This window comes from Cibotium barometz, chromosome 3 (genome assembly GCF_041138505.1).
Source record: "Cibotium barometz isolate CiBa-2024 chromosome 3, ASM4113850v1, whole genome shotgun sequence".
NCBI classification, from domain to species: Eukaryota; Viridiplantae; Streptophyta; class Polypodiopsida; order Cyatheales; family Cibotiaceae; genus Cibotium; species Cibotium barometz.
In genome coordinates, this window is record NC_141048.1 from 66,208,786 (window position 1) to 66,225,674 (window position 16,889).

A 16,889-nucleotide genomic window follows, 5' to 3' on the forward strand; every position below is an offset into this window, starting at 1 on the left:
AGGCGGGCTGAGTTGCTGGACAGCCACTTGCAAGTTTAAAGTTTTTTTTTCCCACCCACCCACCCTTTTCAGTTACATCCCCGCGATGGCAGATTTGTTAGAGCTGGCTGAGAAGCATGTGAAGATCCCAACTCTCCCCACGTTCCCAGTGAACCGTCAGTTGGACGGGAACAATTACGGCATCTGGAAGGTTATGATGGAGTCTGTGCTGGAGTCATATGACCTTGCTGATTTCATCGTTATCGAGGTTCCACAGCCGGAAGTAGAGGAAGGGGAGTTACTGTCAACGAGGAAGGACCGCGAGGCACAGGCACAGATGTGGGATCGTGTCAACACCAGGGTCCGGTCATTTATCTTCCTCAACTACACACCGCAAGTCATCAATCACGTAAAGCATATGACGCTGGCCAGAGGCATATGGCAGCACTCGGCTTCTAATGATATCTCCTTCCCAGCAAGAAGTCCTCCAGGCTGAGAAGGAGATATCATCAGAAGATATGGCCATTACTTTGCTGTCCCACTTGCCTACTCAGTATTCCGCTTGGGAGGAGCTTGATCCCATGGTCTTGGACTAGGAGGAACGATTCACGAACCCTCCTCACAGCGGAGGTTCGGAGGCCTTAACTGGCCAACGGCCGAAAGGCCGGAATAACAAGGGCAAAGCGAAGAAGTCTTCTGAGAAAAAGCCTGACACAGAACGAGAGAAACTGAAGGCCGAGCGGTCCTGCAATGATTGTGGCGAGAAAGGCCACTATTGGAGGCAGTGTCCTAAGCGGACTAGGAAGAGTGCTGATTCTTCAACCTCAACTGCAAAGACTCCTGCATTTGTGCACTTAGAGATGAGGACTCCAATGCTTCATCATCTTCGAGCGAGGAGGCAGTTGGCTTCACCGCAAAGGATACCCGGGAATGGATTCTTGACAGTGGTGCTTCCAGGCACATGACTCCGTCCCGTGACTTCTTTTTGGATCTGAAACGGCAGTCAGGTCGCATTTTCGTTGGCGACAACTCCACCATTCCGATACACAGTGAGGGCCGGATGGAGATTATTCCCGACGGCAAGGGGGGCAAGCATGCCTCCCGTGTTCATTACGTCCCTGCTCTTGGTTTTCATCTTCTGTCAGTGCATGAAGTATGCAAGACTGGCTTTCGGGTGGAATTTGAGGAGCATTCAGTTGCTCTACGGGACCGTGAGACTGGCCATGTTGTTTGGGAAGGCGGTGTGGAGAATGGTATCTACAAGCTCTCATTGACAGGTTCTCAGGTCGGAGATCTGCAGCACTTTCGTTTTGGCCACTTAAATGTGGATGCACTGCGGCGAGCTTTCTGAGACCAGATGGTGGTTGGCTTGCAACATGTTGGCTGCAGGCAAGGACGTTGTAGTTCTTGCATACGTGGTAAGTAGCACAAGGAATCCTTTCCAAAGCAGGGTTCCAGGCAGGCTTCAAAACCATTGGAGTTGATTCACACTGACTTGTGTGGACCTCAGCACACACCATCATTGGGAGGATCTCTCTATCATGCTGCTTGTTGATGACTGTACCAGATTCACGTGGATCTACTTTCTTTTACAGAAGGACCAAGCTTTTGTACGGTTCAAGGATTGGCACGTGATGGTGGAAAAAGAGTTTGGATTGCAGGTAAAGACTCTCAGGGCTGACAAAGGGGGTGAATTCTCCTTGAATTTCTCAGATTTTGTGCAGATCATGGCATCAAGAGGGAACTGACCAATACAGGAACGCCTTTAGAGAATGGAGTTGTAGAACGCAAAAACAGGACTGTGGTGGAGATGGCGAGGACTATGCTGGAGCATCGTGATCTTCTTCGTCCACTTTGGGGAGAGGCTGTGGCAACGGCTGTCCATACCCTCAACCGGTCTCCAACGAATTCAGTACCTAATATGACTCCGTTTGAGGCATACTTTGGCAGGAAACCTGATGTCTCCCACTTCCGTATTTTTGGGAGTGATGCGTATGTACATATTCCAAAGAAGCAGAGGGGGAAGCTTGACTCCAAATCCCACAAGCTTATTTTTGTGGGGTATTATTCTCTTTCCAAGGGATACAGCTTGTATGATCCAGAGAGGTATGAGATTGTTGTCACCCGGAATGTAGTCTTTGATGAGCATGTTCCAATATCCACTGTCAAGGAGCCGCCACTTCTTGGAGATCCAGAAGACTCTGATGATGATTCCCAGACTATAGTTGATCAACCTCAGTCAGTACAGAGGTTAAGCCCGCAGCTAGAGTAGAGCCCCCGCAACGGCAGGAGGCTCCACGATCTGTTCGAGTACCCAGGTGGTTGATGGACACCCTTCAGGAGTCAGGTGTCACGGAGTTACCCTCCGAGTGGACCACAGAGGACGGCCCTCGAAGATCGCACAGAGTCCGCGACAAAAACAATACAGCGGAGCTTCTTCAAGTAAACTATGCTTTGATGTCTCGTATTATGCGGAACAAGGAGCCCACTTCCGTTAAGGAAGCCCTTTCAAAGTATACTTGGAGGAAAGCCATGCAGGTGGAACTTGATGCCATCGAGAAGAACAAAACATGGGAGTTGGTACCGAGGCCGTCGAAACGGTCAGTCATTGGTGTCAAATGGGCCTTTAAGACCAAGTATGTGTCAGATGGGTCGGTGGACAAACACAAAGCCAAACTCGTGGCTAAAGGTTATGCTCAGCGGCCAAGCATCGACTACGAGGATACCTTTGCACCGACAGCACGGATGACCACAATTCGGACCGTTCTTGCCCTTGCTTCTTCTCACAGGTGGCCGGTGTGCAGGAGGAGGTGTATGTTGAGCAACCTCCAGGCTTTGTTGTTCCAGGGTCAGAAGGGATGGTTTACAGGTTACGTAAGGCCTTGTATGGTCTTAAGCAGGCTCCCAGGGCTTGGAATCGAAAGATTGGTTCCTTCTTTATTCGGACTGGTTTTCTGAGATCAGTTGTTTGCAGATCCCAACCTGTATCTCTTTCGAGAACGCGGCATGGTTACAATTATCATCCTTAATGTGGATGATCTCATTCTCACCGGCGGTCATGTGGAGCACATTGGCGTGACGAAGGCTGCCTTGTCAAAGGAGTTTGAGATGACCGACCTAGGCTTACTCCGGTGCTTGGAGTGTTGAAATCTTCGATTTGTCACAATTCTTCGCGACAAAAGTCTTCAAGAGAATGAAGAGAACCCTGGGAAAGCTTCCCCTATGGTTCAACTTGAGAAAGGAAGGCTGAAATTAGGGTTTTCAACAAAAAGACCAGAAATTACAGCAAGAAAGAGAGATGTTTTGCTGAATTTCAGTCATTGGGAGTGTGTAGGAGAGTGATTAGCACCCGGAAATACTCTTGGAAGCTTGGGAAACACCTTAGCAAGCTTGGATATGGAGTTGGGAAGGAGAAAGTGTAGAAAATACAGCCAAAAAGCCCTCATGAAGAAGGCGCCTTCCTCTAGAGAGAAAGGAAAGCGTGAGCTGGTGCAAGTAGGTGCTTTGTGGAGCAAGCTAGAAAGAACGCATGGCTGGTTACTCCCTTTGTACAAAGGGGATAAGGTTTGGGCGGTGTCCACCTCGGGACATCAGTGTGTAAGCACCGGGCTGGTCATAATTTATAAGTGAGTTTTGGCCGCCCAAAACTTAATGAAGTGTGTACACACTCACTTATAAATTAGTGCTAATTCCTAAGGCTAGGTTTATGACCAATACTTACCACCTGTCACATGCAACATAACCATGTTGGCAGACAGTTTCACACGCACCGTTCGCGGGCAGACGTCCCCTTACCCGGAACTACACATTGGTCAAGCAAGCATGAAAACAGCATGCAATTTCAATTGCAGGCAAGCACATAAAGATGCTATGCAATGCAACATTGGTAGTAAGGCTAGGTTTATGACCAATACTTACCACCTGTCACATGCCACATAACCATGTCAACGGACAATTTCACACGCATGGTTCGCGGGCGGGTGTCCCCTTACCTGGAACTACACATTGGTCAAGCAAGCATGAAAACAACATGCAATTTCAATTGCAAGCAAGCACATAAAGATGCTATACAATGCAGCATTGGTATAGACAATCCCCATTCATGAGACTATACCAAAATAGACGTACTCCAAGCAAGTACATGAGGTACCAAACCCAAAGGAACACCAATCCAACAAGCATTTCCAGGCATGTACACAGAGGCACAAGTCCCAACGGAAAGCCAAGTCCACAGTATCACATGAGTGGCATCAATCCCCAGCATATACAACTGCCATGGACACCAATCCAATGTACATACATGATGAGAAAGCACAGGTGGACCAATTGGGTGGCCAGATGGTGACAGGAGGCACAGGGCCATATAAAGATGGACAATCCGGGAACTCAAGAAGGCAATAATAAGCCAGAAGTAGGATGCTCTCTTATCTTTGTAAAAGTGTGTGACACTTAAGGAGAAGTATGGAATGATTTGCAAGACAAGACTAGAAGAAGCAAAGGAAAGATAAGAGGAAGAACAGTAAAGAAACACTTAAGGACCAAAGATTCCAAAATATGCACACAAAAATGAAGAAAAGCCAAGCCATTGCCAACCCGTTGAGACATTTGCATCCAAACATGCCAGCCAACCTTTTCCAACCCTATTGACGCAATGTTGGAAGCATTGGTTTGCAAGTTGGGGCGGTTCTCCCATAACCACAGATGCCATGAAGAGTCGTCCATGACTTTGAGAGGTGAAGAATCAAGATGCCATTGACGATTGTGGAAGCCTAGTCACACTTCCATGCCCTATGAATTAATAGCCCTTAACTTTTCATTTACTACCACTACCACTTTAATCAATCCTCGTTGAAAAGAACCACCATAGGCTTGTCACTAATAACAGTGAACCCTAGCTTGATCTAAGGGCCGAGTTTCTTAACAAAAAGATTTCTGGCAAAAATACTTTGAAAGGAAACCAATGTTTGCTCTCAAAAGCCCACACTAACATTTTCCTCAATTTCTTGAACCAACGCAACATGCTGCACTCCTTCATAATTTGTTCTCAAGTTGTTTCAACCAAATAGTATACTTTAATAAGACTAAAAAGTACAAACTTTGATTTTACATTGATTCCAAAGACAATTGATATGCTAGTTTATATGAGTTGATACAGTTGAGGCTTAATGAAAGGACAATTACTCGTAGAAGCCACAAAAAAACCGGAGAAAACTGTCCAAGCTCTGCAGCAGATGATCGATTCTGTGAAGCTCTCACTCGGATGTGTTTTGTCATCTCTGTAACTAGGGACAACCGATCCAAAGCTGCCTCGTCAATGCCTCCCATCTGCATGTAAACATATATTTTGCAAACTATGACAGTTCATCACACTCTCCATTGAAATTGAAGGGTTTAATCAACAAGACAAAATTTAAAGCAAGCAGTGAAAGAGTGAAACTGACCTGATTATAAACAAACATGCTAGACAGAAGCACAGCCAAAGAGAATATTTGAGTGCTGTACGTTCCCTAGAGAACCATAAATAGATGATCAGAGATTCCATCTCAAGGCAGGCACTTGAAAAAAGGTGTTAGTTTTTTCAATAGAGTTGAAAAAACTACTAAAGAAGGATAAAAAGTATACGGTTTGGTCATAAGCATCAATGCCTTCCGTGTCGAGAAGCAAAAGATTGTACTCTGTTGCATCAGCAGCTATTCTTTTCAATGGAGTACTCCACATCCAAAGGCCCTTCGTACATGGCCGATGAGTCGAAGCTACTTGAAACCCACTGCTCCTTCCTAGAAGCTATATACCATCATCATTGTTAAAATGCTATAGAAAGATAGAGCATGAAGCTTTGAAACAAACTCATATAAAAAATGTACACTAGCTGCCAGGTAAGGGCATCGAATAGAAAATGACACAAAACAAATAATTCAAACCTGCCAATTGAATAGCAATTATAAGAACATAAACTGAAGCTCCCAAACATGCTATTGATCAGCTTAAGCAATAGAAGATAGCTGCATAGGAAAGGTCCTCTAGGCAAAACACTTGAGAGTTTTAAAAAAGAGTTCTAGAAAAACCTCTTAAATGGAAGTGAAGTGTCCAAACTTAAAAAACTTATAGAAAGACTGGTCCACTGTTGGAAGAGAGAGAGAGACGCAAATGGAAAAGGAGAGGAGGTAAGGAGAGAGCTGCCCGAGGATAAATCCACAAAAAGAATGATGTAAGAATCCTAGGACCTACATACACCGTGTGAAGCATCACCACTTTTTAAGGATTCAGATCTTAGTTTTTAGGGACCTGCTGAATACCCCAGGGAACACTTCATCTACAGAGAAACGTTCTCTGAAGTCCAACACTGAGAAATCTAGATGATTTTGACCAAAATCCCACACAATATATATGTACAGGTTGGCAGTCTGTTTTAGGCCTGCTCCACAACCTCATATCTGTTGGCCGACTTGTCCAATTGCCGACTGCCAATTGGCAGCACCACCTGGCTCATGTGCCGGTCCAGATGGCTGTAGCTGCTGCTCACCTGTCCGAGACATCTGAACTTGCTGCACAATTGCTACGTGCTGCTCATATATGCCCTAAGGTGAGGTGTGTCGCATTCTCCCCCGTTTGCATTTCCAGTTGTCCTCAGCTGCACCGTGTCCATATAAAGTGCCTGTCCAAAGAAGGAAAAGATCCATGCAAAGCTCATCCAAGGTACCCAAGATCCTGAACACTGAGAGACTACTTTGCATCAACTACGTGTTAGCAATCATCTCCTGTCTGTACACACCGTCAGGGCCTCTGTTGTGGGTGTGCCCGCCCAGTTTAGGTGTGTCCCCACTTTTCCTCACTTCCATGTATTTTTTTCCCATTTCTTTCTGGGTGTGGGAGGGCTGTCGGCTACTTCTGTGTGCTGGCCAACTGATGGACTCTCACCCGACTAGAAAAAAAGCAGTCGGCCAGCATGTCTCCAGTCGGCCGACATGCTGGCCGACTGGAGACATGCTGGCCGACTGCTTTTTTTCTAGTCGGCCCTGGCCGAAAGGAGACATGCTAGCCGACTGCTTTTTTTCTAGCCGACTGGCAGTAGCAAGTCGTGGGCTGCTATTGGCTGTGTTTATGCTGGCCAACCAGCAGCCTGGGGCCATATATAATGGCCTCCACATCGTACATTGTATTCCGGGATTTCTTTGGTGTATATAGCAGAGTTATACTAGCTTCTCTCTCTCTCTCTTGCATCTGTGTATTGCTCTCTACAGCAGTTGTCTTCATTTCCACTGTGCATTCTGACATGGTATCAGAGCCCCAGGTGGCTTGAAGCTTGGAGACAGTGGGACGTCGAAGGTTTGCTAATTTAGGTGCTGACTGGAGACTGTTTTGGGCTGTACGGGACTTGGAGATCGGGTAGAAGGCGGCCATCATCGTTGGACAGCCACCTTGCATTCTATTTGCAGCCCCTTCTTCTTCTTTTTTCCCAACCACCCTCCCTTCACAAGACCTTGTGAACCCTTGAGATGGCAGATTTGCTTGAGATGGCTGAGAAGCACGTCAAGATTCCGACACTCGTTCCCAGTGGACCGCCAGTTGGACGGGAACAACTATGGCATATGGAAGGTAATGATGGAATCTGTTTTGGAGTCTTATGACTTGGCTGATTTCATTGTTGTTGGGGTTCCACGGTCGGAGTTTGAGGACGGGGAGTTACCCTCTATTCGGAAGGAACGGGAGGCACAGGCACAGTTATGGGATCATGTCAATGCTAGAGTCCGTTCTTTCATCTTCCTCAATTGCACACCACAGGTGATCAATCATATAAAGCATATGACACTAGCCAAAGGTATTTGGCAACATTTGGCTTCTCTCTACAACAGGGTATCACCCATGAAGAGAATCTCCTTGGAAGTTCAGATGCGGTGATGAATCCTGCAAAGTCGTCGACGATGCGGGAGCACATCAACAAGCTGCAGGCTCTTCAGCAAGAAGTTCTCCAGGCAGGGAAAGAGATATCATCAGAGGATATGGCCATAACGTTGCTGTCACATTTGCCCTCTCAGTACTCAACCTTTTACTCTTCATTGATCACCAGTGGCAGGCTCAACACCATCACATGGGAGGAGCTTGTGCCCATGGTCTTGGACCAAGAAGAGCGATTCACGAATCCTCCACAAGGCGGAGGTTCTGAGGCCTTAACCGGCCAACCGTCGAAAGGCCATAATAACAACAAGGGCAAAGGGAAGGCTTCATCGGCGGAGAAGTCTTTTGAGAAGAAGCCCGATTCAGACCGAGAGAAACTGAAGGCCGAGAGGACCTATAATGATTGTGGCGAGAAAGGCCACTATTGGAGGAAGTGTCCCAAGCGGACTAGGAAGAGTGTTGATTCTTCAGCTTCAGCAACAAAGACTCCAGCCTTTGTGCACTTGGAGATGTTGGACACGGATGCTTCATCTTCTTCGAGCAAGGAGGCAGTTGGCTTCACCGCAAAGGATACTCGGGAATGGATTCTTGACAGTGGTGCTTCCAGGCACATGACTCCTTCCCGTGACTTCTTTCAGGATCTGAAACGACAGTCAAGTCGCATTTTCATTGGCGACAATTCCACCATACCGATACACAGTGAGGGCCGGATGAAGATCATTCCCGATGACAGAGGGGGAAAGCATTCCTCTCGTGTTCTTTACGTCCCAGCACTTGGTGTCAGTGCATGAGGCGTGCAAGACTGGCTTCCAGGTGGAGTTTGAGGAGCATTATGTTGCTCTACGGGACCGCGAGATTGACCAGGTTGTTTGGGAAGGCGGCGTGGAGAATGGTATATACAAACTCTCCGCACTCTCCTCTTTGACAAGTTCTCAGATTGGTGATTTATGGCACTTTCGGTTTGGCCACTTGAATGTGGATGCGTTGCGGGCGAGCTTTTTGGGACCAAATGGTGGTTGGCTTGCCACACGTTGGTAGCAGGCAAGGACGGTGTAGTTCTTGTGTCACCAATTGGCCGACCATTTGGTCCATCTCCAGTTTTGCGTCTCGTTCACTTGAGGCCAGGCCGGTGTCTCGTGTGAAGAGGCCAATATTTTGCTGACATAGACGGGAGCCAGACTGGTGCCACCCGTGTGTTAGCAGGATGGTGTCGTATGGACGGGAGCCAGACTGGTGCCACCCGTGTATGACTTGGACTGTGTTCGACCCATGGGATTGTCACGCCATGGAAGAGCCAGTATTCGTGCCGTGTTTTGCCTATGGGACTGTCACACCATAGGGAAACTCGTGCCTGGAACTATCTCTTACCTATGGGACTGTCACTCCATAGGAAGACCAGGTTTTTATGTTTTATGTCGTGCCAGTTTTGTGCCGATAGATATTTTGTACTTGTTCCATGAACGGGAGATATGTCCATGTTACTATTTGCACATGCACACATGATTTGCATGTTTGAAACTGTTTTCACATGACATGTATTTTTGTGTTTGCCTGCTTGACGTGTTACTTACTGAGCGGGGACGCCTGCCAGTGAGTCGTGAAGTCTGCTCTGTCTTCTGACGAGTTTTGATGCATGTGAACAGGTGGTAAGTATATCGCACATGTTGTTTTTAATATTTTATTTCTAACCTTTTGTTTTATAAGGTTTAATGTTCACACACACTTAAATGTGGGCACCTCCTTTGGGCACCCACTTAGGGGCCAAGATGGGGAGCCCCACTTAAGTGAGTGTGGGGGTGGGCATGGTCACCTACCCACACTAATCACCCACATGCAAGCGTGGAAAACACTAAGGTTGAACTTCACTTTAATTTTTATAAAAAAAACCTTCTCCTTCAAGCGTAGAGATCACCGCTTCCACCTTGTTACGTAAGACAACCGACGCTTCATCTCTTCGCTCCTTCAGGCTGCGCTTGTACTCGGGCAAACCGCTTCTGCACTTCTGTACGGACTGCTCACAGGCTGCACTACCCTCCGTACAGGTGACTGTACTTGCAGCAGGTGTTTACTCTGCAGGCGGCCAAAACAGGCTGCGCATGCTCTAAGTATTCAACAGGCGGCTGCCCCACCTGAAGCAGCCAGGCGGCTATGGCTGTGCTCCTCCAGACAGGCAGCCAATACAGTAGCGCCTGTGTGTGTGTACACGACTCCAGACGGGCAGCCAAATAGGCTGCGCTGCCCACCACAGCAGGCGGCTGTGGGCTCATCTCCCGAGGCGGTGCTTTTACAGCTAGGTGGCTGGCGGCCGAACTCTGCAAACTTTGTTAACAAGCGGCCTCATCTCCATCTTCTGCAGGCTGCTCATCCTCCCCTCAGGTGGCTGTACCTTCCATACCTGGCTGCTGCTCCTCCTGTTGATGTTTGGGCTCCTGTAGCCAAAAGGCTATAGTCTATTCCAAGCAGTCACTTCCCTCGACATGCTACTATACCTCGGTATCTTTCTCAAGTGACTGCACACATGGGTATTGGACTTCCTTCTGTCATCCACAACAAGTAAGTGAATTTTCAGATTTAAATAAAGTACTGTGTGTTAAATCTGCTAAGGGATTCATTCCCCACGGAAACACCCGTTCGGTGTCGGGTTGTCCAAGCTCTATTGGAGAACCACGGTCCAAAGGTGCTGAGATCGGGAGAGCCAGGCGTTAGTACCAGAGCGCCTGTTTGTGCGTGGTCTCGGAACACCAGTGAGGCGCTCTCCGCGGAGTCCAATGAAAGCACAGGACCGTAGAGTCTGGACCACGCTAGTGGTCGTTCTGCTTCGAGCATCTACATCGAATTTCGACTTCGAGCCAATTTGTTTGGTACTGTTTTCATATGTACATGGACATCATCTGGTTCTTGGAACCCATGGAGCATTGTATTTATTAAATACTCCCAATAAATATATCATATATTGAGGGGGGGGTCGGCCCGTTCCGGCCCCAGTGCTGGTGTCCATCTTTCCATTTCATTTCATTTCAATTTCAAGTTGTATTAAGTTGTCCATTTCAGATTTGTGATTTTAAAGTTGTGCTATTAAGCGTGTGGGTGTCCAACGGAGTCTTCCCACTTGACGGGATCGGTTTCATCTTGCATTCGTGGTAAGCAGCACAGGGAATCTTTTCCGAAGCAGGCTTCCAGGCGGGCTTTGAAACCTTTGAAGTTGGTACACACTGACTTGTGTGGACCTATGTAGACTACATCCTTGGGAGGTTCTTTGTACTTTATGTTGCTTGTTGATGATTGTTCCAAATTCACATGGGTTTATTTCCTTTCACAGAAGGACCAAGCTCTTGCTCGGTTCAAGGAGTGGCATGTGATGGTGGAGAAAGAGTCTAGCTTGCAGGTGAAGACTCTTTGGGGGGCTGATAAAGGAGGAGAATTTTCTTCCAATGCTTTCGTGAGATTTTGTGCGGAACATGGCATCAAGCGGGAGCTGGCCAATACAAGTTCGCCCGTCAGAGAATGGAGTAGTTGAACGTAAGAACAAGACTGTGGTGGAGATGGCGAGGACGATGCTGGAGCATCGTGATCTTCCTCCTCCGCTTTGGGGAGGAGCTGTGGCTAGGCTGTCCATATCCTCAACCGTTCTCTGACGACTTTAGTACCGAACATGACTCCCTTTGAGGCATATTTTGGCAGGAAACCTAATGTCTCCCATTTCCGTGTGTTTGGGAGCGATGCATATGTTCACATTCCGAAGAAGTAGAGGGGGAAGCTTGACTCAAAGTCCCAAAAGCTTGTCTTTGCAAGATATAACTCTCTTTCCAAGGGATACAGGTTGTATGATCCAGTAAGGAACAAGGTTGTTGTCAGCAAGAATGTGGTCTTTCATGACATGTTCCGGATTCCACGGTTGATGAGCCGCCACTTCTTGGAGACCTAGAAGATTCTGATGATGATTCTCAGTCCATTGTTCAAGCTGGACAGCCTCAGTCAATTGAGGAGGTTGAGCCCGCAGTTGGAGATGAGCCCCCACAGAAGCACGAGGCTCCGCGTTCTGTTGGAGTACCCAAGTGGTTGGTGGACACTCTTCGGGAGTTGGGTGTCACGGAGCTTCCCTTCAAATGGACCATAGAGGACGGACCTCGAAGATCGCACAGAGTTCGTGATAAAAATCATTCAGCAGAGCTTTTACACGTAAACTCTGCTTTGATGTCATCATGCGGAACAAAGAGCCCACTTCCGTCAAGGAAGCCCTTGCACAAGATACTTGGAGGAAAGCCATGCAAGTGGAACTGGATGCCATTGAGAAGCCGTTGAAACAGTCTATCATTGGTGTCAAGTGGATCTTTAAGACCATGTATACGTCAGATGGGTCAGTGGACAAACACAAAGCCAGACTTGTGGCTAAGGGTTATGCTCAGAGGCCTGGCATCGACTATGAGGATACCTTTGCACCGACAGCGAGGATGACCACGATTCGGAACGCTCTTGCCCTTGCTTCTTCTCAGCGGTGGCCCGTATATCAGATGGATATTAAATCTGCGTTCCTTAATGGTGACCTGCGGGAGGAGTTGTATATTGAGCAGCCTCCAAGCTTTGAGGTTCCAAGATCAAAGGGTTTACAGATTGCAGAAGGCCTTGTATGGTCTTAAACAGGCTCCCAGGGCTTGGAATCAAAAGATTGATTCCTTCTTTCTACGGGCTGGATTTCAGAGATCGGTTGCAGATCCCAACCTATCTCTTTCGGAAACGCAGCATGGTCACGTTAATCATCTTTTATGTGGATGACCTCATTCTCACAGGCGGTCATATGGAGCACATTGCAGTGACGAAGGCTGCCTTGTTAAAGGAATTTGAGATGACCGATTTAGGCTTACTCCATTTCTTCTTGGGATTGAAAATCTGGCAGAAGACCCAAAGGGTTTTTTTGTCTCTCAGCAACAGTATGTTCATGAGTTGGTTGAGGCCTGTGGGATGGAGAACTGCAAGCCTATCACGTCGCCGATGGACCCGAACACAAAGCTTACAGTGAATGATTGTCACCATTTGGCCACCCAATTGGTCCACCCGTGCTTTCTCATCATGTATGTACATTGGACTGGTGTCCATGGCAGTTGTATATGCCAGGGATTGATGCCAATCATTTGATACTATGAACTTGGCTTTCCGTTGGGACTTGTGCCTCCCTGTACATGCCCGGAAATGATTCGTGGATTGGTGTTCCATTGGGTCTGGTACCTCGTGTACTTGCCTGGAGCACGTCTATTTTGGTTCATGCTTGCTTAACCAATGTGTAGTTTCAGGTAAGGGGACGCCCGAACGCGAACCGTGCGTGTGAAACTGTCTGCTAACATGGTTATGTGGCATGTGACAGGTGGTAAGTATTGGCCATAAACCTAGCCTTAGGAGATAGCACTAATTTATAAGTGAGTGTGTACACACTTCATTAAGTTTTGGGTGACCAAAACTCACTTATGAATTAAGACTAGCCCGATGTTCACACACACTAATGTCCCGAGGTGGACATAACCCAATGTCCACCGCCCAGACCTTATCCCCTTTGTACAAAGAGAGTAACCAGCCATGTGTCCACTCTAGCTTGCTCCACAAAGCACTTGCCACCTACACTGGACAACTCACCACCTCACTCCTCCTCTCTCTAGAGATTGGCGCCTCCTTCATGAGGGCTGTTGGGCTGCATTTTCTGCACATTCTTCTTCCCAACTCCATTTCCAAGCTGGCTAAGGTGTTTCTCAAGCTTCCAAGAGTGTTTCCGGATACTAATCACTCTCCTACACACTCCCAATAACTGAAATTCAGCAAAACAGCTCTCTTTATTGCTATAATTTCTGGTCTTTTTGCTGAAAACCTTAATTTCAGCCCTCCTTTCTCAAGTTAAACCATAGGGAAAGCTTTCCCAAGGTTCCCTTCATCCTCTTGAAGACTTTTGTCACGAAGAAATGCGACAAATCGAAGTTCTCATCACTCCAAGGACTTCCATCGCGAAGACTTCCGCTGTCATCGACTCTACTTGCAATTGGTAAGCTTTTATGCTTAAATATGGAAGCAAGTAGCAGGAGGGAGGAACCGGATTACAAGATCGCATACCCTATGTAGTGTTCTCTTGGCCTACGTGCTCTCTTGCAAATTGTTGCTACCATCTGTTGGTGAAACAATAGAGAGCAAATGGTAGGGAACATGGGCACTTGAGAGGGTAGCGTGGATTGCAAGTCTATATCGACAACCACTTGTTTGCAATACTGTATTCATATACATTGGTATGGAAATTTGGTCAGAAATTCCCATGATACTATGTACTTGATTCTGTCAGAATGCGCAGCGGAAGACTAACGCACGTAGGAGACGCATCACCATCGAGCTCCACGAACACCCCCAACGGGCACTGTAGCATCCCTCCACCGGGCTCCCATCTCCCAATGAGCTGCCTCCCAAAACACCTGATTATGACAAGGTGCCACTCTAGCCTTATATATGGCTCTTCAACTTCCCATGCTTCCACTTATGGGATAATCCAAGGCACCTTCTAGCCATAGATCACAAGCTCGAAATCGCCAACCTTCCAACACCCTCCCTCGATTCGAGCTCCACAAGCCACCGAGGCACGAGGGGATCGCCCAAAACCACACACGCCTAAGCGCCCAGGACCACACGCCCGGGCTTTGATACCATGTCAGAATGCACAGCGGAAGACTAACGCACGTAGGAGACGCATCACCATCGAGCTCCACAAACACCCCCAACGGGCACTACAGCATCCCTCCACCGGGCTCCCATCTCTCGGTGAGCTGCCTCCCAAAACACCGGCCGAAGAAGATGATTATGACAAGGTGCCACTCTAGCCTTATATATGGCTCTTCAACTTCCCATGCTTCCACTTATGGGATAATCCAAGACACCTTCTAACCATAGATCACAACCTCAAAATCGCCAACCTTCCAACAGATTCTCCCAAGATCAATATACTTTATTTGAGGGAGGGGTCGGCCGTTCCGGCTAATGGTGTGTCTCTTGTCAATTCAGCAAATTACTTCTTGTATTTGAGCAAGTGTCCATCAAATCTTAGCGTATTTAAGTGTATTGATTAGCATTGTGTTCAACCAAGTTACAATGATCCTTGTGAGCCAGTTGATGCCTCTCTGTACCAGAAGCTGGTTGGTTCATTGATCTAGTTGCTGAACACCAGATTGGACTTGAGCTTTCCTGTGGGGCTGTTGAGCTCATTCATTGTCACCAATTGGCCGACCATTTGGTCCATCTCCAGTTTTTGCGTCTCGTTCACTTGAGGCCAGGCCAGTGTCTCATGTGAAGAGGCCAGTATTTTGCTGACATGGACGGGAGCCAGACTGGTGCCACCCGTGTGTTAGCAGGATGGTGTCGTATGGACAGGAGCCAGATCAGTGCCACCCGTGTATGACCTGGACTGTGTTCGACCCATGGGATTGTGTTTTGCCTATGGGACTGTCACACCATAGGGAAACTCGTGCCTGGAACTGTGTCTTACCTATGGGACTGTCACTCCATAGGAAGACCAGGTTTTTATGTTTTTATGTCGTGCCAGTTTTGTGCCGACAAATATTTTGTACTTGTTCCATGAACGGGAGATATGTCCATGTTACTATTTGCACATGCACACATATTTTGCATGTTTGAAACTGTTTTCGCATGACATGTATTTGTGTGTTTGCCTGCTTGACGTGTTACTTACTGAGCGGGGACGCCTGCCAGTGAGTCGTGAAGTCTGCTCTGTATTCTGACGAGTCTTGGTGCATGTGAACAGGTGGTAAGTATGTTACACATGTTGTTTTTAATATTTTATTCTAACCCCTTTGTTTTATAAGGTTAAGTGTTCACATTCACTCAAATGTGGGCACCCCCTTTGGGCACCCACTTAGGGGCCAAGGTGGGGAGCCCCACTTAAGTGAGTGTGGGGGTGGGCACGGTCACCTACCCAAACTCCCCACCCACATGCAAGTGTGGAGTAAACTCCACATTAATTTATTAAAAAAAAGCTCCCTTCTTCAAGCGTAGAAACAAATCGCTTCTTGCGTTTGTTCATCACCCATCGCTTCCACCTTCTTGCGTTGAGAAACCGGCGACCATCTTCTCTTCGCTTGCTTTTCCCAAGCGGCTAGCTGCCTTCCCTGCACGACGACTGCAGTACCCTCTGCTGTTGGCTGCGCCTGTCTCTCTACAGGCGGCTGACTTTGCTGCAGGTGGGCTGCACCTGTTTTCCAGCAGGTTGCCCTGGCTACAGCAGGCGCCTGCATCACTTCTCTTTCCCTTCCTACAGGCGGCTACTCTCCCAGGTGACAGTACTTGCAGGCTGCCCATCCTCTTCCGGCTGCGGGCTGCTCATCTTCTACCGGCTGCACCTCTCCAAGCTACGCATGTCCCTACAGACGGCTGGGGCTATGCGCTTGTGTTCCGGCCAGTAAGAACATTGCCCTCAGGCAACTCTGTTTGGGCTCCTCCACACTGCGGCCAGGCATCTCCTCCCTTGCAAGTGGATGCTTCTTCTCTCACAGCAGGCGGCTGTACCCTTTGTGGTGGTGCTTGTCTTGATAATTCTACACGAGGCAACTGTTTCTTCAACAAGGGTGGCTTCATATTCTACACAAACACCACAAGTATTGGTTTTCTATCAACTAGCTACAAGTAAGTGAATTTCAGATTTAAGTAAAGTATTTTATGTTTAAATCTGGTAAGGAATTCATCCCGCTCGGCCAACACCCGTTCGGTGCCGGGTTGTCCAAGCTATATTGGCGAACCTCGGTCCAAAGGTGCTGAGATCGGGAGAGCCAGGCGTTAGTACGAGAGCGCCTGTCTGTGCGTGGTCTCGAAACACCAGTGAGGCGCTCTCCGCGGAGTCCAGTGAAAGCACAGGACCGTAGAGATTGGACCACACTAGTGGTCGTACTGCTTCAAGCTTCTACATCAAGTTTCGACTTCGAGCATACTTGTTTGGTACTGTTTTCATATGTACATGGACATTATCTGGTTCTTGGAAC

The 16,889-nt window shown here is 47.8% G+C and overlaps 1 protein-coding gene across 1 annotated transcript in view; it reads right to left on the reverse strand.

The window, feature by feature from the left end:
• Nucleotides 1-16,889, reverse strand: part of LOC147640423 (uncharacterized) — a 39,228-nt gene that overhangs the window by 16,979 nt on the left and 5,360 nt on the right. The window contains exons 2-4 of the mRNA XM_086780368.1: nucleotides 5,602-5,763; nucleotides 5,421-5,486; nucleotides 5,161-5,304 (exon numbers count right to left, since the gene is read on the reverse strand). Coding sequence (XP_086636494.1) covers nucleotides 5,161-5,304; nucleotides 5,421-5,486; nucleotides 5,602-5,763 — 372 coding nt within the window. The remainder of the gene's footprint in view (nucleotides 1-5,160; nucleotides 5,305-5,420; nucleotides 5,487-5,601; nucleotides 5,764-16,889) is intronic.